Consider the following 23,672-nt stretch of genomic DNA (forward strand, 5'->3'; position numbering starts at 1 on the left):
CCGGACTGGATTTCGCTGCTTGACAGTGGACGGGCAGAGCTCTACGAGCAGCTCATCACGCATGTGGCTGTGCTTGCAGTTGTAGGGTTCAGGGTTCGTCAGATTATTATAATACCCCTGGGAGTCATTGTGTATGTTTATGATCATGAAAAACGCTTCATGTTGGCTTTGTAAATTAAGAGGTGATATGTGCTTAGTCTGCAAGACCTCAATTTAAATGAACACCCCATGGGAGCAGCACCAGCCCAACCAGAGGCTGGGAATGCAGGCTTGCACTGACGTTATACAGCGTGTCTCCTGCCCCACTCACACAGCCACCATGCATTGTTCTGCTGCACCTTGGGTGTCTTCTTCCTCCTTGCCCCACAGACGCATCCCCCAAGCAGTCCACTTCCCGCCTCTCTTCTAACCACCACCGATTATCCCTCCCTACTTGCTTGAGCTGCTTCCCGCTCCAGCGCCTCCTCTCTAGCCACCACAGGAACAGAACATCAGCAATTTCCCCTTTCTGTTTTTCTGGTGGGCATTTTTGTTTTTATTTTTTTTATGGGATATCTGCAAGTGTGAGTGTAGCATCGGTGCTTCGCGCGAGTTCTTCCTTGCACGCGATTCCATGTGTGACGTTGGGGGTTAGTCGGAGCATTGACGGCCAGGTTCGTGTTGGCCGCCTCGCTCCCCCCACGCCTGTTCAACATAATAAAGTTATTCGTTATATTTATTTATTTATTTTGTCATTTGTAAAGCGCACCAACCCTGGGGCATCTGCATTGCTTGAGAGTTGACCGAGAGATTTAATAGACGATTGAAATAACGTTCACTTCAAGAGAGAATTGGTTAGATATATATTGTTTCTTATGGCAGCACCCCACACAGTGTGAAGAATGCGTGCGACTCCTTTCCACTTAATGAGGCTGAAGGTTGCGGTGCAATAGCTTGTGCATGGGATGGGTGAGAGACACGGGAAGACAATGCACGTGGACTGAGGAAATGCAGAGAGAGTTGAGAGAGAGAGAGTACAGGATGAACACAATGAGCAGAAAGGGTATACTAATGACAAACGAGGCGCGGAAATGCGGGCTATACAAACAGGAGATTGGGTTTGAGTGAAGTTACCTGGATGTACTCTGAAGGGATTGTCAAGATTTTAAAGTCTTAAAACGGTGAGGGGGTCAGGGTCGGACTGGGACAAGAAATAGGCCCACCCCTCGCCTCACAACCCTTGACCTCTGATGACATCACCAGAAGTGATGTCATTTCAACCCACTCCAAAGTGACATGTCGGGAAGCGATGAAACCTTTCACCGCTTGACAAAACAGGAAGTGGCATCAACTAGCATTGTCCCTAAGTACACTAAATTACTGTGAATCCAAGCAGACGTCCAAGGCTAAATGATAATATGTTATTGTATAGCACCTACGCTTAAGCTCTTTTTTATATAACAAATATGCACACAATATCACCCAACCTGAGTTGGTACTCATTTATTGACCTAAGAAGGATGAAAGGCTTTTTGAAAAGAAAATAAAAGAAAATTTGAAAAATAAAAATATATTTAAAAAAAAAGAAATTCTTCCAAACCGGCCCAGGCATGGCCAGAGACCGGCCCCCACTCCGCAGGGACGATTTCAGCCCGGCCACGGGCCGAAAGGCCGAGGGGCCAATCCGACCCTGAAGGGGGTGCAGGGGAACATTTGTGTATTTGGAAAATGGAGAAAGATGGAACATGAAGAGGAGTACATCAAGTTATGGTGGATGGAGTGAAAGTGAGGATGGAATAAGCGGTTCATGGCAGGACTTGGTGGAAGATCAAAGAGTGAATGAGCAAAAGGATATTCCGATTCAAGCAGGAGAAACAGGTACAAGCGTTCAACAATGAGTGTGCTCAAGATGAGGAAGAAACAGAATGTGTATCTCATGCCAGAGGGAGAACAAGATCTGTGTTGAGGAGTCCGCCAATGAGTTACAAGGATTATATAATGTACTAAAGTTCTGTTTCGTTAAAGTTATAATTAATGGAAAGTGGAAAATGTGTAGCATCTGTGGTTTGCGCGAGTCCCTCCTTGCACGAGACTTGTGCAGGCCACCAAACTTTCCATGCGTGATGGTTGGGGGCTAGTCCGAGGATTAACAGCCCAGTTTGTCTTGGTCACCTCTCTCCTCCGATCCCGTTAAACACAATAAAGTTATTAGTTATACTTGCCTTTGAAGCTTTCATTCATTCCAACAGTGAGATGTACAAAACCAGTTTACCAGAACAAGCAAAATAAATTGGATGGATGTCAGCTCTTGGTGCTAATAGCCTAACAACCTCGACCTTGGTCAGCTTTCTGTTGTAACAGCCCTGAGTCCTCATCCACATAACATTCATGAGTCCTCACACCAGCGCTTCTTCCATACAGACCCTCACTGACATCCTCTTTGTCATTCCCTCACTAGATCTAAGTCCTCTTCATATGGTCTCTGTGCTCTCTCATTTCTCCTCTTTTCTCATTAATGGTGGCACCCGCTGGGAGGCCCTACAGGCCCCCTTCCACTCCTCTAAGGTCATCATTAATGTCTACCTGAATAGCATCATCTTGGTCCAAGGCCCTCAGGCCAACCTTCTCCTCTTTGATAGACACTTCCCACACCTCATCAATTTCCTTTCTTCTCCCACTGTCCCTTCTCTCCCTTCCTCCGCTTCCTTGTCTCCCCCCTCTGCCTCCTCCTTGGCTACCTTTCCCTCTCCTTCTCCCTCTCCTGACCCCCTTTGGGCTCCATCTACTCCTTCTACACCTCTGCAGGGCGTACCTCTGATCTATACCCCTGCTGAGAAGGCCTTCAAGGATGGAAACCTTCACCATATTCCAATCTCAACTCTTGCTCAGCCGTCAAACACTCCTCAGACATTTGCCGACTTCTGGAAGAACTTGACCTCAATGTCCTCGGTCTCACCGAGACATGGTTTACGGCCATCTCTGTCAAAATCTTTGACACTCTCCTCCCTGATGGCTACAAGATCCTCTCCGCACCCAGATCCACCCGTCAGGAGGGGGTGTAGCCCTGATCTTTCCAGAGTGGATTCCCTCCTCTGTCATTCCTATGCAGACCTACTCCTCTTTCGAGTGTCTTGTCTGCAGGATTTCTCTCTCTCTCTCCTGGCCACTCTCTTACTGTGGCTACTATCTATTGGCCACCTGGTCAGATGACCTCCTTCCTCTCTGAGTGGGCGGACCTTTCCTCCTCCCTCCTGGACTCAACCACTCAACTGCTCCTTCTCGGGGACCTCAATAACCACCTGGATGCTCCCTGTTCCTCCTCTGGACTTTTTCTTGACCTCTGCGTCTCTCTCTTTATATTCTCCCCTCAGGCCCGACTCACTCTGCAGGGCACATGCTGGATGTCTTAATCCCCTCTGACCTCCCACTCTCCATCCCTCTGACCACTCCTCTCTCCTGGAGTGATCACTCCCTCCTCTCTTCCCACCTCTCCCTCTCTCTCTATGACTCAGGCTAAGCCAACTCCAACACTTCCACCTATCTTCTCGGTCCTCCGACCCATGAAGCGTGTGTTTGTTGAGGCTTTCGCCACCACTTTCTCTCCCCCTTCTCCCCCTCTGGCTGACTCACATCTGACACAGCCCTTTCCACGCTCTACTCTTCTATCGCTGATACTCTTGATGTTCTTACCCCTGTCATGAGGATCCGCTTGAAGCCCAAAGCCAAGTGCAACCCTTGGTATGACTCTGACCCTGCTACACTTAAACTGAAGTGTAGGGTTCCTGAGAGGAAATGGCAGGCTTCTTATACATCCTCTGAAAAACTGTCCTTCTGCCTCCTCCAAAGGCAACGTGGTACACAAGGGGGTTGTCCTGGTCACTGTAATTTCGTGGTCTGCTTACTAATTACTGTAAACCCAAAATTTGTTCTGTCATATAACACACATTTCAATTTCTTTAGTATGTAGTAGTACTCAACCCATCAATAGATAGTACAGACAATGTTTGAAACTAGGTGCAGCTTTCATTTATTTAGCTGTTCATGCATTTTGTAGTCATGCGTTTAATAGTTTTTTTGCATAGTTTTTTAATATACATAAAGATTCAGTTTACCGAATGTGGTTTGTTTTTATGCATTTACAAATCCTTCAGTGGCAACTGAATGAGAAAACACAATTTCATTTGTACAAAGTTAAATTAAATTTGTGCTTTAGAATTTTTGTGAAAAACCACCACCTATAGTGACAAGTGATAGCTAAAGATACATAGTACAACCAGATCAAAGAAACAAAGTCATAATTGGTTGTTTTTTAGCCAGACTAGAGGGTGACCTAACACATGGCAATACTGGCTCCTTTTCCGTTCTAAGAAGAGAGTCCACAGCCGAGCGAGCGTCTCTGCGGCATCTGACAACTTGGTTGAACTCTTTCAAATCTGCAAGGAGCTGGCCAACCCTGCTGCAGTCTCTACCTCTCTGGTCGCCTCACAGTCTCTTTGCACAGTACTTGCCTCGCATTTCATCTCTAAAACCCAGGACATCCTGTCCACCCTCTAGTCCTCTCCCCCCTTCTCCATCCATTACCTCTGGCCCTCCTACAGCTGCCCCCCACCCTCTTTCTTTTCCTTTTCTCTGTTCTCCCGTGATGATATTTCCAGACAAATCCGATCTATGAAAGTCTAGTCAAAACAGGTTCTTCCCTGTTCGCCCAAAACCATCAAGAACCACTCTGACACCCTTGCTCCTGCTCTGGCCGACTTCTGCAACCACTCCTTCACCTCTGGAGTCTTCCCCTTCCCCCTGAAGCACTCTCTTGTGCACCCTCTTCTCAAGAAAACCACAGCCGACCCCTCATGCCTGGCTAACTATCGCCCAATCTCCATCACACCTTTCCTGGGCATACCCCTGGAAAACACTGATTTTGTTGGTTGTCTCCATGTCTCCATGTTTCAGAGCTGCCACAAGTATGGAAACTGCTCTCCTGAACATGCATGAAGATCTGCTCTGCAACCTCGACTCTAACATCCCTTCTGTCCTCATCCTCCTCGATCTCTCTTCTGACTTTGACACAGTCAGACATGCCGTCCTGCTCAATCGTCTCTCTGACAACCTGGGTATCACTGAACAGGCCCTGGCCTGACTGACCTCTTTCCTCTCTGATCGACCCTCCCAGGTCCAATATGGGTCCTTGCTTTCCTCCATCTCACTCTCTACCTGTGGTGTTCCCCAGGGGTCTAACCTCTTTCCCTGGCTTTTCAACCAATACCTAGCACCCCTTGCCCACCGCATTGCCACTCTCTGCTCCAACTTTCAGTGCTATGCGGATGACACTCAAGCTCATTTTCAGGCTTCCCTCTGCCACCTCTTCTCCTTCTCTCAGGTCTGACTGTCTGTCTGCTATCCAGGAGTGGTGTGCCGCTAAAGATCTCTGCCTTAATGACAATAAGACTGAGATTCTCCTCATCGGCACACCTGCACCCACCTTTCCTGTTACTCTCTGGCCAGCTTCCCTTGACCCTCTTCCTGCTCTCACCTGTGAGGCTAAGAACCTCGGGTCATCTTTGATTCCATACTCTCCTTTTCTCCTCAAATCTCTGACGTCTCTAAGAAGTCAAACTACCAACTGCACCTCCTCAGAGGTATTCTTCCTTTCCTCTCCTTCCCTTCCCTTTTTTGACTTATTACCACAGATACAATATGTGAGAAAGAAAAGCAATGGGAACATTATTTTACCACACTTAAAAGAACAGGCAGAGCTTTGTGGTTAGGGTCAGAGCACAATGGGAACAAAGGGGCAATTTCGTGTTTCCCACCACACATGCAGAGGAAATACAAAGCTTCACACTTCTGATTTAAAATGAAGGGGATCAATGGGGGAATTTAGTTTTGCACCCTGCACCCTCACTTGGAAACAGGGTTTGGAGATTAATTCTTTTGGCAAATCTTTAAGTCTATACTGGCTCAAAACACACTGGGAAGAGCTTGTTAGTTTTGAATGCTAACAAAACATATCCTGTGATTTCTATAGGGGAATTCATTGATTTACTTTCATTAAATATACTGAGGATCTACACAGGCAAACATGATATTTTGCTATGGGGAAATACTAGAACAATACTTGAGAAAAATGCAGGGCCTACACAATCTATGGCTTTGGGATCGTTTTACTTACAGGAGAGGCCTTGTAATGGGCGTCAGAGAAGAGCAGGGCACCTCTGGGACAGCAAGCGTGTAAGTCAAGGATAGTCCTTTCTGGCTCCTCCAAGGAGTCCTAGTCAGCTTCTATGTCTCCTGGTCCCTGTCTCCAGTGCAAGATGTGGGGCCTCTCTGCTTGGGTGTTTCTCACAAGAGTTCAGCAGCAGGTTACCCACTGAAATAATAGAAAAAGCCCAGTTCTTATGCAAACTGGTTTACTTATAGGGCAAATGACATCACAAACTTGTCATGATTTCTGCGAAAGGGATTGGTTGGTTTTCTCTACCCACCTGTGTGTTAATAATAGGACAAGAAGATGAGGGGTGTGAGTTAGGAAATCTGTGGGAGGAGAAAGCTTTGTCATCCCAAACTGACATGTGGGCATGGCATGTTCAAAACTTCTGCTATGTTTATCACTCAAAAATCGTTTCAGCGTGGTTCAAAGGGGGTAACTGTCACCTTTAATAAAAGTCTGGAATAACGTTGTGACATATACACTGCCCTTTTTATGCAATAATATGTATTTTTCCTTTAACTAAACTCCAGCCTTCCCTACCCTTAATTAAGCATGTGCTCAGCCAGAGGTTGGCTCATATTTATCTTCACCCATCCCTTCTTGGCCTTGTAATGGCCCTGACTGCAACTCTAATGTACATTTTATGGGAGTTGTGACCTCAAGACCCCTTCTCCTGAAATAACAGACATGACTTTATTTATTTCCACTGTGGTTTAAATCTAGGCAGTGTATTTCTTTATGTTTTGTTAAGCAATGGACCTGATTGATGATTGACAACCAGACCTCCCTCTCCAGGACCAGCAGGGAAAGGTCTTGGAGGTTAAGTTTCATTTTCAGGGAAAAATGCCCAGCTGCATGTAATATCCTACAAGAAATGGCTTTTGAACTCACACACAATGCATTTTACGACATTTTATAAGGCACCTGGGCCTTATATACATGTGTTATGTACTTCTTTAATCTCACAGTTGCAAAATCACTTCTGGATTGTCCATGTGTATAGGGCAGTTATATGAGAAAACCATGTTGAAACTCTTAAAGTCTAGTAGGCACTTCTCTCTGCATACTGTCATTTGGATAAGGAAAAATGAAGTTATTTTATTTCTTAGAATTGTAATAAGATTGGTTTGACTCGATATTACTGGAGCACAATCTGGTATTACATTGAAGATAATGTACACACAGCTATATGTCTCTTTAAGTAAAAAGTGTAGCTTTCCGTGGATTTAGTAAAAAAAGCTTTTTTAGCCACACATCTTTCCCTTTCCTTGCTGAAATGCACTGCGCATATCTTCGCACTTTTGAACTTGCAAGCATATGTCTCCTTCATTTGAGATTTAGGCATGTCTTTAGTTCAATAGGCCTAATGACCGACATCGTCAGTTCTGTGATGGCTTTAGACTTCAATGGGACTTTACAAATCTCTCTGGCCTCTTCATTTCTGGCTTTCAGGGGCTATATTTCACCCCACATTACCCTCAACGTGTTTGCATTTAGTTACCTGTAAAAAGGGTATGTTTTGGGGACTCCTTGGGTCTCCGTTCGTTGGTGGAACAGGATCAGTTTCCTTCCATCAATTGATTTTGTACAAGAGAGAGTGTTTAATTCTACCACTGTATTCTTGACCAGAGCCAGTGTATCACTGTCCATGCTACTGTGATGTGGCCATTCATATGTAGGATGAATGGGCCAGCATGATCTTGGTATTGGTCATTGCCTTGCCTGGGAACCCTGGGCAGATGCAATTACAGTAGTACAATTAAGAGAGAACTCCTACAAGTACTATGACTATGCAATGAGGTAATGGGAACATCAATGGAACCCCTCGAAGGAGACCTTACATTGAGAATGGCACGTTTGGTGAATTTGATGATCTTACAAGGTATAATTAGCACCCAGATTGAATGCATTCATAATATAATTATAATTGGGTTATTTAGAATGTGCTTAATACCCAGAAGTTTCTAAGTGTGGACCCGGCGATCAAACCTGTGTTGCTCCGCGTCGTCTTGCTTCCAAGGCGGGCGCGTTGCCCCTGAGCTATCCTCCCGAGACCAGTCAGGTGGCCTATAATATGGACAAAATCTGCCAGAAACCGCCCTCATTCTCTCGGCCACCGGTGCCTCACACCTTGGTGTCTGATATTATTTTCCTGTACCGCAATGCCCAAGGACCCCTCCCCGGAACCCTCCACCACCCACCACTGGACCTCTCACCCCATTCCTCTCCTGTACACCTAAATCCCACCATCTCTACAGCACCCTCCCACCCCAGAGTCCTGCTGTTACCTGACCTCACTGGTCTCCAACCTACCCTCCTTCCTGATAGCCGGCATGGCAATAGCAAAGGGACTTGCTCGCTTTACTGTTTTTTATGGCAGTCATCATAGTTTATAGTTTTTTTTAAGGGAAATAGGGCACACAGAATCATTGTGTTTGCAATTGCCCCAAAATAATTAAACCCTCAGTGTTCTCATAGTGATGCGCCCTGCATTTTGGGGTGGACATGACCTTTGCAGAGACCCTTGCTTTGTTCAGGCCTATGTAAGCTCGGACTGGCGAGCCATTGCCAGGCCTTTTTACCCCTGGATAAGGGACTTCTCTCTTGAATAATTGCTCACATTCAAGGGAGATTCACACATTCTGAGGCCATGCAATGAGTATTGGTAGGCGGGTGGGGGTAGGTCTATTGATGGTGGCCATTCAAATAGGAATGCTAAGGGATTAGAATTCCCATACAGCAAGACCGTAAGTCTTTGAGGCAGAGCCAATTAGGAATCAGACACATGCAGTTTGAAACTTGGGTAAGCAAGCCCATACGATTTCAGAAACCTCAGGGCTCAATGGAGATCCTTATAATGAAATTATTGACACTATGCATGCAATAATTTGTTATGTCTGTTTATGACTCCAGGGAGTGGTCCCATGTAGACAATGCAAAGGATTAGTGACAAAAAAGACATTATGGGCACACCATAGCAAATTTTGCCACAGACAGAGTGGACATGCCCACATTTAACTTGGTAGGTATGGTTTAGACTACCTCCCTGATCTTACAAGACATTGCGAGGTGGATAAGAAGAATGTTATGACCAACAGTGTCCAATGCCACCATGTACTTGCGGAGAATAGTTGCTACACTTGTATCCCTGAAGAATGTTGCAACAGGACTTACCTTCAGACACCCCCGTATATACTGGCAGACCACTGACAGGAAGGTAGTGCATGTGAGCCATGATGGCATCAGACAATTTCCAGCAATCCAACACATATTTTAGCTAAGACACAGTGAATAGTATAACTTTTTTAAAGAGGGACGAAATTGTGTGCCAGGAGCGAAATCTGAGTTGCAAGTCTCAGTGTTCCCTGATGTCACCCAGGGACCTGGAAAAGCACTGAATCTTCAGCCCCTACACTGCGGGTCTTCGGGATGACCTCTGTGCATAATAGTAATGGAGAAGCTGCACATTGCTAATAGGACTACAATGCGGTTGACCTCAACCTACTTTAGATGTTGGTAGACCATTTGCTTTAATTCTCCTAGGGCCATCAGAGGACACATATCGGGATACAGTGCCTAGCTCTCAGCAATCTAAAAATGGAGGCTAGAAATTTAGAAAGGACTTGCAGACCATCTACCGTCCTTAAGGTGAAAGATTCAGAAGGCCGGCTAGGTCAGATTTCCCATTGCAAGGGATCTGTTAGTTTCTAGGCTTTTGGCAATACAGCTGAATATCACACACTCCAGAATTGGGGTAGTGAGGAAGAAGGGATACATTGTGATACTTGGATGATATTTGGAGTCACAGAGGCTTCTTTAGAATGGGTGTAATGGTAGCCAACTAGAAGCAGGTGGGGCAGATCCCAATAGATAGCGATATGTTAAAGAGAAGAAATAGGTAGGAGCAGATAAGGGTTGGCAATTCATTGACTGTCTGCGGTGTAAAAGGGTTGGTGGGAACACTGGCTGGAATGGCTGTCAGTTCACCCAGGAGGGTTACTCAAAAGAGAAGAGATGAAGGGGGTGAAGCTTGGTGAACAAAGACATCAGCAGAGAGAGGAGGATGGAGAGCGGGGGTTTGTGGGGAGTAACCAAGCATAGACTAGAGAGTCATAGATAGCTTGCAAGGATGGAAGTGGAGGGAAGAGATGATGTTGGTATGATAATTGGACTTGGCAGAGCCATCAGGGTAATAGTGTTCAGAGGGAATTTTGAGCACTAACGTGAAATCAAGAAAGACTTGATCAATGCGGCCTCTGAGGGGTGGAGTCTGGAGATAGAGGTTGGAGGGACTACCTGACTTGGTTGAGGTAGGGAGCCTTGATGGTAAGGAGAAAGATGGAAGTGAAAGTGGCAGAGTGACAGAGGCGGTGAAATGAAGGAAGGAGTGGTCCGAAGCAGAGAGATCATTGGTGAGGTCTGAGTAATCGTGGATGGATGAAAGGAAGACCAGATCATGTTCCCATGAAGGTCTGTGATTTGATCTTGGAGGCGGACGAGAGAGTGTTCAGAGAGAGTGGAATCCAACTGATGAGTGATGTTTAGTCGATTGAAGTAACCCACGAAAATGACTGGTAATTCAGTGGGGCTTAATTCAATTAGGGGGTGATAACAAAATAAGTAAATGGGAGCCCCAGGAAAATGTAAATGAGGGGGGATAGTAAGTGGATATGTCACAAGAGGTTTGAGAAAGAAGCAGCAAAGGCGGACGAACGTGGCTGATGGGGTAGCTTTGATGATAAATAAATCAACACCAGCGTCTATTTCTGGATAGCAGAGCGTGAGAAAGTGTTGCCGTATATGACTATGGCTGCTATAATTCCTATCTCTGAGGGAATCCAGGTTTTGGTGATGGCCATCAATGAGAGCTGGATGAGGTAGCAATTATATGTCAGTGAGAAAGTGAGTCTTGTTGCAAAGAAACTGGGCATGTTGGAGGTGAGAGGCATAGATGAGTTTGGGGTAGATTTGGTTGGGACGACGTGTCATTTAGGGGAAGGCGGCAGGACTGGGGTGGAAGAAACACGTGGGAGGGAGGTATAGGAGGAATCATACAGGAGTCACTTGCTGTCCTCATGAAAAAGGGTAGGTAGAGGTGGAGAAAGAGGATTATGAGGACTGTAGGGGTAAGAATAATAAGGGAGCAAGCCAAACAAGTGATGGATATTATGGAGGACAGTGATGGATAATAAACTGTACAGGGTCCTGTCTTCACGCATCCTCTCCTAACACTTGCCGCTGTGCTGCTCCTTTCAATTCCTCATACTCCCTGATGTGCGTGGACCCTTCCTGCTAATACCCATTGGTGTGCAGAAACTTTCATACTCGCTGACGTGCAGAGCCTCTGGTACTTACTGGTGGGGTGGGCACTTTTGTACTCGCTTCTAGTGTAATGTAACTCAACGTTTATAGCGCCCCTGTGCTATGTTGTTAGCTCCGTTGTGCACGGGAGGGTGGGTGTTAGTGGAGTAGCCATTTTATTTATTGAGCACAACCCAAATTCTTTTAATTTTTTCATTTTAGAAACGTTGGTCTAGTGAACAGGAATATGAAAATTAATTGTGATTCCTGTTTTGAACATTTTATATGAATATACCCCCATGTGATTCATGGGTTTTTACAATACCTGAGCAATAAGGTCAGCCTCTTCTCTGTTCCCTCGCCCTAGATAGGCGGCACACCACCGACATCCAAGGCTAGGTACCATCGGGAGTGACAGTTAGATTGATTGGAGGGTGAAATAGTGCTCATTAATAGATGACGATAAAATAACAGTTGCTCTACAACTGTACATATTCTGTGTGTGAAAGTACGTTGGGAATCTTACAGGGAGTTTTCACCCAGCCCCATGTGTAATGTTGATGGATGTTTGTCAGAAGCACATGAAACCCGTGTGCCACTTTGTTTCTATGGAGTGAAACGGATGCAGTGGATTAAACAGATGAAATGGATGCAGTGGATGAAACGGATGAAGTGGATTAATCGGATGCAGTAGGTGTAACAGATGAAGCGGATGGAAGGGACGAAGTGGATGGAACGGATGTAGTGGGTGGAACGGATGGAGTGGATGGAACGGATGGAATGGATGGAACGGATAGAGTGGATGAAACAGATGGAGTAGATGGAATGGATGAAGTGGATGGAACTGATTAAATGGACGGAACGGGTGAAGTGAATGAAACGGATGAAGTGAATGAAACGTATGAAGTGGATGGAACGGATGAAGGGGATGGAACGGATGAAGTGAATGAAACGTATGAAGTGGATGGAACGGATGAAGGGGATGGAATGGATGAAGTGGATGGAACGGACAAAGTGAGTTGGAACGGATGGAACGAATGAAGTGGATCAAACGGATGAAGTGGATCAAACTGATGAAGTGGATGGAACGGATGAAGTGGATGGAACGGATGAAGTGGATAGAACAGATGAAGTGGACGGAACAGATGAAGTGGACGAAAGGGATGAAGTGGATGGAAGGGATGAAGTGGATGGAAGGGATGGAAGGGATGGAACGGGTGGATGAAGTGGATGGAACGGATTAAGCGGATGGAACGAACAAATCAAATGGATAGAACGAATGCCATGGATATAACGGATACAGTAGACAGTACAGTTGGAGTTGATGAAACAAATGGGGCAGAGGGAACAGATGTAGGGGATTGATCTGATGGGGTAGATGGAACAGATGAAGTGGTTTGAACAGGTAGAGTGGACGAAACAGCTAGAATGGATGGAACAGATGGAACAGATGGAACAGATGGAGTAGATCAACAGATGGAATGCATGGAACTGATGGACTGAATGGACCTGAAGGAGTGGATGGAACTGAAGGAGTGGATGGAACCGAAGGAGTGGATGGAACAGAAGTAGTGGATGGAACAGAAGGAGTTGAACGAAAAGTTGGAATGGATAGAACGGATAAAGTATATGGAACGAATGGAGCTGATTGGAGTGGATGGAACAGATGTAGTAGATGGATCAGATGAAGTGGATGGAACAGATTGGAGTGGATGGAATGGATAGAACAGATGGAATGAATAGAGCGGATGGAACAGATGGAGTGGAAGGAACAGATGGAATGGATGGAACGGATGGAGTAGATGGAACGAATAGAGCAGATGGAACAGATCGAGTGGATAGATTGGATGGAGTGGATAGAGTGGATGGAACGGATGGTATGGATGGAACGATGGAGTGGATGGAACGGATGGATCGGATGGATCGGATGGAGTGGATGGAACGGATAGAGTTGATGGATTGGATGGATCGAATGGAGTGGATAGATCGGATGGATCGGATAGAGTGGATGGAATGGATTGAGTGGATGGAGTGGATGGAGTGGATAAAGTGGATGGAACGGATGGAACAGATGGAGTGGATGGAACGGATGGAGTGGATGGAATGGATAGAGTGGATGGAACGGATAAAGTGGATAGAATGGATGCAGTACATGGAACGGATGGAGTGCACGGCACAGACGGAACAGATGGCATGGAAGGAACGGACGGAGTGGATTGAACAGCCCTACTGAAAACCACCATATCACACTACCACGCTTACTCTCTCCTATACACCACCACTCAACCAGAACACAGTGATACTATGACACATTTGGTATAGCTGTTCTCATACTAACACCCGCCTCTTACTCCTCCACATCCTAATTAAGCACAGCTAGCTGAGCACACACTGCTAGTTTAAGCGTCTCCTCTGGCCTAACGCAGCCAGAAATCAGTCTGGGTGTCAACCTTCCAGAATGAACACATATTCCTGACCTCCCAACCACCACACCTACCGCTAAGAAGCAGCTATCATGCAAGTGCCACACCAGCTGCACACATATCCGGTGCACCCACGGACATTACGTCTCTCTCTCTCTCTCTCTCTCTCTCTCTCTCTCTCAACTGACTTGAACTACGCTTCCCGAGGGCGTTCAACGTACCAGCGCTTTGAGATCATACCAATGATACATAAGGCGCTACATAAATGCAAAGTAACATAACATAACAGAAGCTCACTGTCTCTAAAGCTCTGGTTCTCTCTAGCCTAGACTATTGCAACAGCCTCTTTCTAAATCTGCCTTCCTCTACTCTCAGCCCTCTGCAACTCATCCAGAACAGGACTGCGAGACTCGTTCTTGGCCTCAAGCCCTGGGATCGTATCTCTCCAGCCCTGAAATCTCTTCATTGGCTCCCAGTTGCTGCAATGATTACATTCAAGACCCTTTGCACTGTCCACAAGGCTTTCTGGGGCCTGGGTCCACAATACCTTCAACTCTGCCTCCGTAAATACCTTCCTACTTGAGCTCTTTGCTCCTCCACCTCCAACTCCCTCAAGGTCAGTCGCTTCTCTAAGCAATGAGTTGGAGGTAGATCTCTTTGCTCGGCTGGGGCCTCCCTCTGGAACTGCCTCCCTGCCTCTCTGAAACTCGAGGAGATCCATCTACAGTTGAGGAAACAACCTCAAGACCTTCCTTTTTGCATCTGCCTTCACTCTTCATCTCCCCTGCTGATCTGTCTGCTTGGGCACCAGGCACCTGGTTACCCTCTGTTTTTTGGGCCCATTACCACCGGAAGCACCATAGGCTTTGGGGGCTGATGATCGGATTTTGAAATTTTCTGACATTAAAAATGATAAAGATAGTTTTTGTGATACTATCTGTCTTTAAAAGTGAAGGAAACAAAAGGGAATGGCTCATCGTTGCCTAGCAACAGGTAACAGGTCACAGCATCTCACACTAACCGTTTTCTCAACACCATTTCACCCATCACCTTAATTTTGTGTACATGCTCTGCAAAAACAGTGCTAGACAAATGGACCTGACTACAAGACTCAAAGAGACTCATTTCAGGTGTAAACTTGAACTGCTTGTTTTGGGGACAGGTGGTGGGAGAGACACCAGCGCAGGGTGGAGTTCATACCTTACTGAGCTATCGCACTAATTTTATGAATGGAAGCACAATATTCATAGTAGAACATAATTTTAAAAAACTCTCCACCAGAGGTCACAGTATTGTAACAGGGGCCTCTGCTAGGCTCCCTTGTATTTTGCTTGTATTTGTAACGTAAACTCTCACCCCTGAAGCCTTCTGGGTAGATTCTAATCCTAAAAAGTCATCACACTTCTCGCATAGCACAGAGATTGGAGGCATAACCGACAAAGTAATGTCTGTAAAGGTATGGCAGGACGACAATTTGCCATCACAGAAGCCACGCCGAGTGCAGAGTTGGAACTGTGTTTGCAAGTTAACAAATGACCATAGAATAGTGTAATATGGAAGACAATTTTACAAATATTCAGTTTGTATGCGGACATTGTACTTTTGTGGTTAGATTCTGAAGCTGTCAAAGAAAATGTCACCCTGTGTAAGTTCTATGTATGCCTACAGTTAACTCTTTGATTACTGCTAAGCAGTTGACATGTTACACTTCTAAAAAGAAGGCAATTATCAATGGCGTGAAAGCCACTCTTTGGGAACCCAGTTGCTGCCCTCCCGCTCTGGGCCCCCAGGCAACCTCCTGCAGATCAGATTCATAAAATGGGTGCCCTGCCCTCATTGACCACAACTTACCGTGAACACTGACATCAAAAAAATCAAGCTGATATGTGTCGCCCCCATCAGGAGACTGCAGAGGGTACTGACCTAGTTGCCATTGAGTTATGCAGATTTATGCAAAAAACAAAAGGGATGGCTGGAAGATTTTGAATCAAACATAACCACAAGCACAACTCCCAGCAACCCTCCAGACCATCGCTTTTCAGCCTGCCAAGCCATTACAGAAGAAAGACCATATGCAAATCAGTATTGGTCCCCCTCGCCCCGCACCAAAAGGGGCAGTCAAGCCCGAGCTGCTCGGTCACATCCCTTCTGCACAAGCCCACAAGAATCCCCAGGCATGTTTCAGCCTCATTGGGTGTCATCAGTGAGGAGTAACTTGGTTCTTTAGGCCCAGAGTATTTGGCACCCATGTCTGGGCATAGCCAGAGTCAGCCGTCTACCTTGATCCAGAGCAGAGTCAAGGTAGATGACAGAGGGGTCAATAGATGTGCCCTTACGTCAGTCTTCCCTCGGATCATGACAGAGGTGAACTCACTTTGATCAGCTCAGAGTAGAACACACACTGGTTCCAGCAAGGTAGGGGCAGTAAACAAGAAGACCCTTGCTACTGCAGCCAGCCACCTCCCTCCAGGCCAGGGGAGCCCTGCTACTGCAGCCAGCCACCTCCCTGCTGGCCAGCTGAGCCCTGCTACTGCAGACAGCACTGTCCCTGCAGGCCAGCAGAGCCCTGCTACTGCAGCCAGCCCCCTCCATGCAGGCCAGCAGAGCCCTCCCTGCAAGCCCAGCCGCCTCCCTGCGGGCCAGCTGAGCCCTGCTGCTGCAGTCAGACACCTCCCTGTAAGGCCTGTTCTCCCTGCAGGCCAGCAGAGCCCTGCTACTGCAGCCAGCCCCCTCCGTGCAGGCCAGCGGAGCCCTGCTACTGTAGCCAGCTCCCTCCCTGCAGGCCCAGCCACCTACCTGCAGGCCAGCTGAGCCCTGCTACTGCAACCAGCCCCCTCCCTGCAGGCTAGCTGAGCCCTGCTACTGCAGCCAGCCCCCTCCATGCAGGCCAGCTGAGCCCTGCTACTGCAGCCAGCCACATCCCTGCAGGCCAGCTGAACCCTGCAGCCACCCCCTCCCTGCAGGCCAGCGGAGCCCTGCTACTGCAGCCAGCCCCCTCCATGCAGGCCAGCTGAGCCCTGCTACTGCAGCCAGCCATATCCCTCCAGGCCAGCTGAGCCCTGCATCCATCCCCCTCCCTGCAGGCCAGTGGAGCCCTGCTACTGCAGCCAGCCCCCTCCATGCAGGCCAACTGAGCCCCGCTACTGCAGCCAGCCCCCTCCCTGCAGGCCCAGCCGCCTCCCTGTAGGCCAGCTGAGCCCTGCTACTGCAGTCAGACCCCTCCCTGCAGGCCAGCTGAGCCCTGCTACTGCAGCCAGTCACCTTCCTAGGGCCAGCTGAGCCCTGCTACTGCAGCCAGTCACCTGCCTGCAGGCCAGGGAGCCCTGCTACTGCAGACAGCCCCCTCCCTGCAAGCCAGTGCAGCCCTGCTACTGCAGCCAGCCCCCTCCATGCAGGCCCGATGAGTCCTGCTACTGCAGCCAGCCCCCCTCCCTGCAGGCCCAGCCACCTCCCTGCAGGCCAGCTGAGCCCTGCATGCCAGGTGAGCCCGGCTACTGCAGCCAGCCCCCTCCCTGCAAGGCCTGCTACTGCAGACATCCCCCTCCCCACAGGCCAGCGGAGCCCAGCTACTGCAGCCAGCCCCCTCCATACAGGCCATCTGAGCCATGCTACTGCAGCCAGCCCCCTCCCTGCAAGGCTTGTCCTCCCTGCAGGCCACCGGAGCCCTGCTACTGCAGCCAGCCCCCTCCCTGCAGGCCAGCGGAGCCCTGCTACTGCAGCCAGCCCCCTCCCTGCAGGGCAGCGGAGCCCTGCTACTGCAGCCAGCCCCCTCCCTGCAGGCCAGCTGAGCTTTGCTACTGCAGCCAGCTACCTCCCTGCAGGCCAGCGGAGCCCTGCTACTGCAGCCAGCCATCTCCCTGCAGGCCAGCTGAGCCCTGCTACTGCAGCCAGCTACCTCCCTGCAGGCCAGCGGAGCCCTGCTACTGCAGCCAGCCATCTCCCTGCAGGCCAGCTGAGCCCTGCTACTGCAGCCAGCCCCCTCCCTGCAAGACCTGTCCTCCCTGCAGGCCACCGGAGTCCTGCTACTGCAGCCAGCCCCCTCCCTGCAGGCCTTCTAAGCCCTGCTACTGCAGCCAGTCACCTTCCTAAGGCCAGCTGAGCCCTGCTACTGCAGCCAGTCACCTGCCTGCAGGCCATGGAGCACTGCTACTGCAGACAGCCCCCTCCCTGCAAGCCAGTGCAGCCCTGCTACTGCAGCCAGCCCCCTCCATGCAGGCCCGCTGAGTCCTGCTACTGCAGCCAGCCCCCTCCCTGCAGGCCCAGCCACCTCCCTGCAGGCCAGCTGAGCCCTGCAGGCCAGCTGGGCCCTGCTACTGCAGCCAGCCCCCTCCCTGCAAGGCCTGCTACTGCAGACATCCCCCTCCCTGCAGGCCAGCGGAGCCCACCTACTGCAGCCAGCCCCCTCCATACAGGCCAGCTGAGCCATGCTACTGCAGCCAGCCCCCTCCCTGCAAGGCCTGTCCTCCCTGCAGGCCACCGGAGCCCTGCTACTGCAGCCAGCCCCCTCCCTGCAGGCCAGCGGAGCCCTGCTACTGCAGCCAGCCCCCTCCCTGCAGGGCAGCGGAGCCCTGCTACTGCAGCCAGCCCCCTCCCTGCAGGCCAACTGAGCTTTGCTACTGCAGCCAGCTACCTCCCTGCAGGCCAGCGAAGCCCTGCTACTGCAGCCAGCCATCTCCCTGCAGGCCAGCTGAGCCCTGCTACTGCAGCCAGCTACCTCCCTGCAGGCCAGCGGACCCCTCCTACTGCAGCCAGCCATCTCCCTGCAGGCCAGCTGAGCCCTGCTACTGCAGCCAGCCCCCTCCCTGCCAGGCCTGTCCTCCCTGCAGGCCACTGGAGCCCTGTTACTGCAGCCAGCCCCCTCCCTGCAGGCCAGCGGAGCTCTGCTACTGCAGCCAGCCCCCTCCATGCAGGCCCGCTGAGTCCTGCTACTGCAGCCAGCCCCCTCCCTGCAGGCCCAGCCACCTCCCTGCAGGCCAGCTGGGCCCTGCTACTGCAGCCAGCCCCTCCCTGCAAGGCCTGCTACTGCAGACATCCCCTTCCCTGCAGGCCAGCGGAGGCCATCTACTGCAGCCAGCCCCCTCCATACAGGCCAGCTGAGCCATGCTACTGCAGCCAGCCCCCTCCCTGCAAGGCCTGTCCTCCCTGCAGGCCACCGGAGCCCTGCTACTGCAGCCAGCCCCCTCCCTGCAGGCCAGCGGAGCCCTGCTACTGCAGCCAGCCCCCTCCCTGCAGGGCAGCGGAGTCCTGCTACTGCAGCCAGCCCCCTCCCTGCAGGCCAGCTGAGCTTTGCTACTGCAGCCAGCTACCTCCCTGCAGGCCAGCGGTGCCCTGCTACTGCAGCCAGCCATCTCCCTGCAGGCCAGCTGGGCCCTGCTACTGCAGCCAGCTACCTCCCTGCAGGCCAGCGGACCCCTCCTACTGCAGCCAGCCATCTCCCTGCAGGCCAGCTGAGCTCTGCTTCTGCAGCCAGCCCCCTCCCTGCCAGGCCTGTCCTCCCTGCAGGCCACTGGAGCCCTGCTACTGCAGCCAGCCCCCTCCCTGCAGGCCAGCGGAGCCCTGCTACTGCAGCCAGCCCCCTCCCTGCACGGCAGCGGAGCCCTGCTACTGCAGCCAGCCTCCTCCCTGCAGGCCAGCTGAGCTTTGCTTCTGCAGCCAGCTACCTCCCTGCAGGCCAGCGGAGCCCTGCTACTGCAGCCAGCCACCTCCCTGCAGGCCAGCTGAGCCCTGCTACTGCTGCCAGCCACCTCCCTGCAGGCCAGCTGAGCCCTGCTACTGCTGCCAGCCACCTCCCTGCAGGCCAGCTGAGCCCTGCAGGCCAGCTGGGCCCTGCTACTGCAGCCAGCCCCCTCCCTGCAAGGCCTGCTACTACAGACATCCCCCTCCCTGCAGGCCAGCGGAGCCCAGCTACTGCAGCCAGCCCCCTCCATACAGGCCAGCTGAGCCATGCTACTGCAGCCAGCCCCCTCCCTGCAAGGCCTGTCCTCCCTGCAGGCCACCGGAGCCCTGCTACTGCAGCCAGCCCCCTCCCTGCAGGCCACCGGAGCCCTGCTACTGCAGCCAGCCCCCTCCCTGCAGGGCAGCGGAGCCCTGCTACTGCAGCCAGCCCCCTACCTGCAGGCCAGCTGAGCTTTGCTACTGCAGCCAGCTACCTCCCTGCAGGCCAGCGGAGCCCTGCTACTGCAGCCAGCCATCTCCCTGCAGGCCAGCTGAGCCCTGCTACTGCAGCCAGCTACCTCCCTGCAGGCCAGCGGACCCCTCCTACTGCAGCCAGCCATCTCCCTGCAGGCCAGCTGAGCCCTGCTACTGCAGCCAGCCCCCTCCCTGCAGGCCAGCGGAGCTCTGCTACTGCAGCTAGCCCCCTCCATGCAGGCCCGCTGAGTCCTGCTACTGCAGCCAGCCCCCTCCCTGCAGGCCCAGCCACCTCCCCGCAGGCCAGCTGGGCCCTGCTACTGCAGCCAGCCCCTCCCTGCAAGGCCTGCTACTGCAGACATCCCCTTCCCTGCAGGCCAGCGGAGGCCATCTACTGCAGCCAGCCCCCTCCATACAGGCCAGCTGAGCCATGCTACTGCAGCCAGCCCCCTCCCTGCAAGGCCTGTCCTCCCTGCAGGCCACCAGAGCCCTGCTACTGCAGCCAGCCCCCTCCCTGCAGGGCAGCGGAGCCCTGCTACTGCAGCCAGCCCCCTCCCTGCAGGCCAGCTGAGCTTTGCTACTGCAGCCAGCTACCTCCCTGCAGGCCAGCGGAGCCCTGCTACTGCAGCCAGCCATCTCCCTGCAGGCCAGCTGGGCCCTGCTACTGCAGCCAGCTACCTCCCTGCAGGCCAGCGGACCCCTCCTACTGCAGCCAGCCATCTCCCTGCAGGCCAGCTGAGCTCTGCTTCTGCAGCCAGCCCCCTCCCTGCCAGGCCTGTCCTCCCTGCAGGCCACTGGAGCCCTGCTACTGCAGCCAGCCCCCTCCCTGCAGGCCAGCGGAGCCCTGCTACTGCAGCCAGCCCCCTCCCTGCACGGCAGCGGAGCCCTGCTACTGCAGCCAGCCTCCTCCCTGCAGGCCAGCTGAGCTTTGCTACTGCAGCCAGCTACCTCCCTGCAGGCCAGCGGAGCCCTGCTACTGCAGCCAGCCACCTCCCTGCAGGCCAGCTGAGCCCTGCTACTGCTGCCAGCCACCTCCCTGCAGGCCAGCTGAGCCCTGCTACTGCTGCTAGCCACCGCCCTGCAGGCCAGCGGAGCCCTGCTACTGTAGCCAGCCCCCTCCACAGCAAAGAAGAAAGAAGGACACCCACCAGCCAGGAGAACCAGTGGCCAGAGGAGATGGCATAGACTGTGGGACGAGGCAGCAATTATTCAGTTAGTAACTTAAGTTGTCAATAGCACACTGACAGCCCCTCCAGATGTTCCAGGGGCCACTCACTGCCATTGCTATCATTAGCTTTCACAGACGGGTTCACCCAGGCCCAGCTTGCCACATTCATTCTGCAATGCATAAGAATGCATCGCCATAACCCAGCCTGAGGGGTCCATCAGTTAGTGCTGCCAACTCAGCTCCAGACCGCCATTGGGATCGTAGCGGGCTTGGGTTGGCCTGATTGCAGTAAATAAGACTACTGCCCACCACAAGCCCATGATTCACGGGCATTCTGCCCTGAGGTGAAAGGCCCTTGCTCCAGACCCATCGGCCCAGCAGCTCCAGGGCCATTATTGACGCAGGCTGACTAGCATTCTCGAGGTCCACTGGGCGTTGACGTGGGACTCAGCAGCAAGAAGTCAAGTGATCATCCATCACTGCATCATAGAAGTGCCACTGCCCATGGCAGAGCGAAGGTCAGAGCGAAGGCGGGTCTAAGGGCCTGATTCGTGGAATTTTCAGCGCGGTGCAAAGTGACTTTGCACTGCAGAAATACACGTTGCACCGCTCCATGAATCAGGGTGTTTGTTGGCATAAATCGGGCCCTAAGTCTTCATTGGTGGATAGGCTGCTGGGCAAGTGAGCCTTATGGCACGAGGTCTTAATAGTGAAGGCATCTATTTCTGACTGTCGAAAGCATTCATACCTCTGTGAGGGTCAGCATGAGGGTCATGCCAAGTGCAACTCCAGAGGTGTTATAATCAGGGCTGCAGCAGACACCACAAACAGTGTGAGAGCAGGCCTTTGTCCCAACACGTCTCAACTCCCTGCTAAGTGTTAATGTTTGTGTTATTTGCACTTAGATTGTCAATCGCAGGTAGTTTCTCACTCTGTGCGTACTCATGAGTAAACTGAGTCGCAAAGTAAGCACCTTCTCTAGACTCTAAAATGCGGGATGGTCCATGTCTGATTGTTTGAGGCACAACACTGTGTTCACCTTTTGTTGTTGGGCTGTAAATGTTGCACAAATAATACATAACAACAAAAAGCAATAGTGTAGAAGAATGTGTCTTTCTCGGCCAGTCCCCCCTGGGCTGAGTCTGATTCTTGAAAGTAGTACAATCCATATGACAGTAATGTTGGCATAATGTGCATTGAATGCCCTGCTGTCATTTCTCCTGGCATATGATGCACGGTTGGCATATCTTCATGTAGCAGTGGCTTTAGTCATTTTCTACTGGACGCCCAATGGTTTTATGGGCACACACATGAAGTTCTGCTGTGAAATGCTCCTGTGTGCTCACTGTTGGTGACCTGGCATGTGAAGTATAAAATATAAGGGCCTGATTCATGGAACCTTTGCCTGCCAATAAACACCCTGATTCACAGAGCGGTGCAAAGTGTATTTCTGCAGAGCAAGGTCACATTGCACTGCAAAAGTACTCTTTGCACTGTGCTAAATGGACCTAATTGATGGTGCACAGAGTACTTTTGCAGTACTTTTTACCATTCTGTGCATCATGGTGTTTGTTGGCAGTGCAAAGTCACTTTGCACCGGGCTAAAAATTCCATGAATCCGGTGTTTTCCTTTTTCAGAACAGCCAGCACATCCGGTCTGTTTTTTTGATCAATTCCGCCAAATTGTGTTGCAAAATCGACAATTTCAGCCAAACATTTTCAACCTTCTCATGTGGGTGTAACCTCCCGCAACACCCACGTGGTGGGTGGGTAGGGCTCACGCGCATCACTGGCACAGTTGCTGGTCCCATATTTAAGCGGCGCCCCTTTAAAAGCGCACCAGCCTGCCCTGCATTACTTTGCGAAGCTGACATCTCTAGTTTTCCATTGAGAACTCAAACGAACAGTTCCCGGACTCGCTTTCCTTTGTTCAGAAACATGTACAATTAATAATAAAAAAAAAAAAAACCTTCCTCAGACTCAGCTATTTTTAGAGCAGAGCACGCAACGAATTCCTTGACAAAAAGTATTTTTATCAGGAAAGTCAATCTGCGGCTCGGTTACACGTTCTCGAAGCTTCCCCCCACTGCTCAATTACAGGGTGTATCCCTGTTACCCACCGTAGCCCCAGGAGCCGCGCTCAGCATTGAGGCAATTAAACATGAACTTACTGGCAATCTGCAGGTCTGGAAAAGGGCAATAGGAATTATGTTTAAAAGTCTGAAGACGCTTTTTTTTCCAAGATGTGCGTCTAGCTCCCAGTAAATGATATTTAAGGAGGTCCTCAAGTTACAGGCACTTGAGGTCTCTGCCTCACTTAATTACCTCTTTTCGAATCCACACCGCCCTCCATCCTCCAAACTCCAAGCCGGCTGGCTAACATGTGTGTCCATGAGCAACCATGACCAGGATGTTGATGTCTTACGTGAAGGAATGCATGCTGTCTGATCCAAAAAGGGACACC

The 23,672-nt window shown here is 50.9% G+C and overlaps 1 protein-coding gene across 1 annotated transcript; it reads left to right on the forward strand.

Annotated features, from left to right (window-relative positions):
• The first annotated feature begins 1,724 nt into the window (after positions 1 to 1,724).
• On the forward strand, positions 1,725 to 21,225 carry LOC138452819 (ice-structuring glycoprotein-like). Its single transcript, XM_069605160.1, has 3 exons — positions 1,725 to 1,857; positions 18,958 to 20,322; positions 20,417 to 21,225. The coding sequence occupies exons 1-3, from the start codon at positions 1,725 to 1,727 to the stop codon at positions 21,223 to 21,225; spliced, it is 2,307 nt and encodes a 768-aa protein (XP_069461261.1).
• The last annotated feature ends 2,447 nt before the right edge of the window (positions 21,226 to 23,672 follow it).

The sequence above is a fragment of the Ambystoma mexicanum genome, chromosome 4p (assembly GCF_040938575.1).
Source record: "Ambystoma mexicanum isolate Mex_15411 chromosome 4p, UKY_AmexF1_1, whole genome shotgun sequence".
NCBI lineage: Eukaryota > Metazoa > Chordata > Amphibia > Caudata > Ambystomatidae > Ambystoma > Ambystoma mexicanum.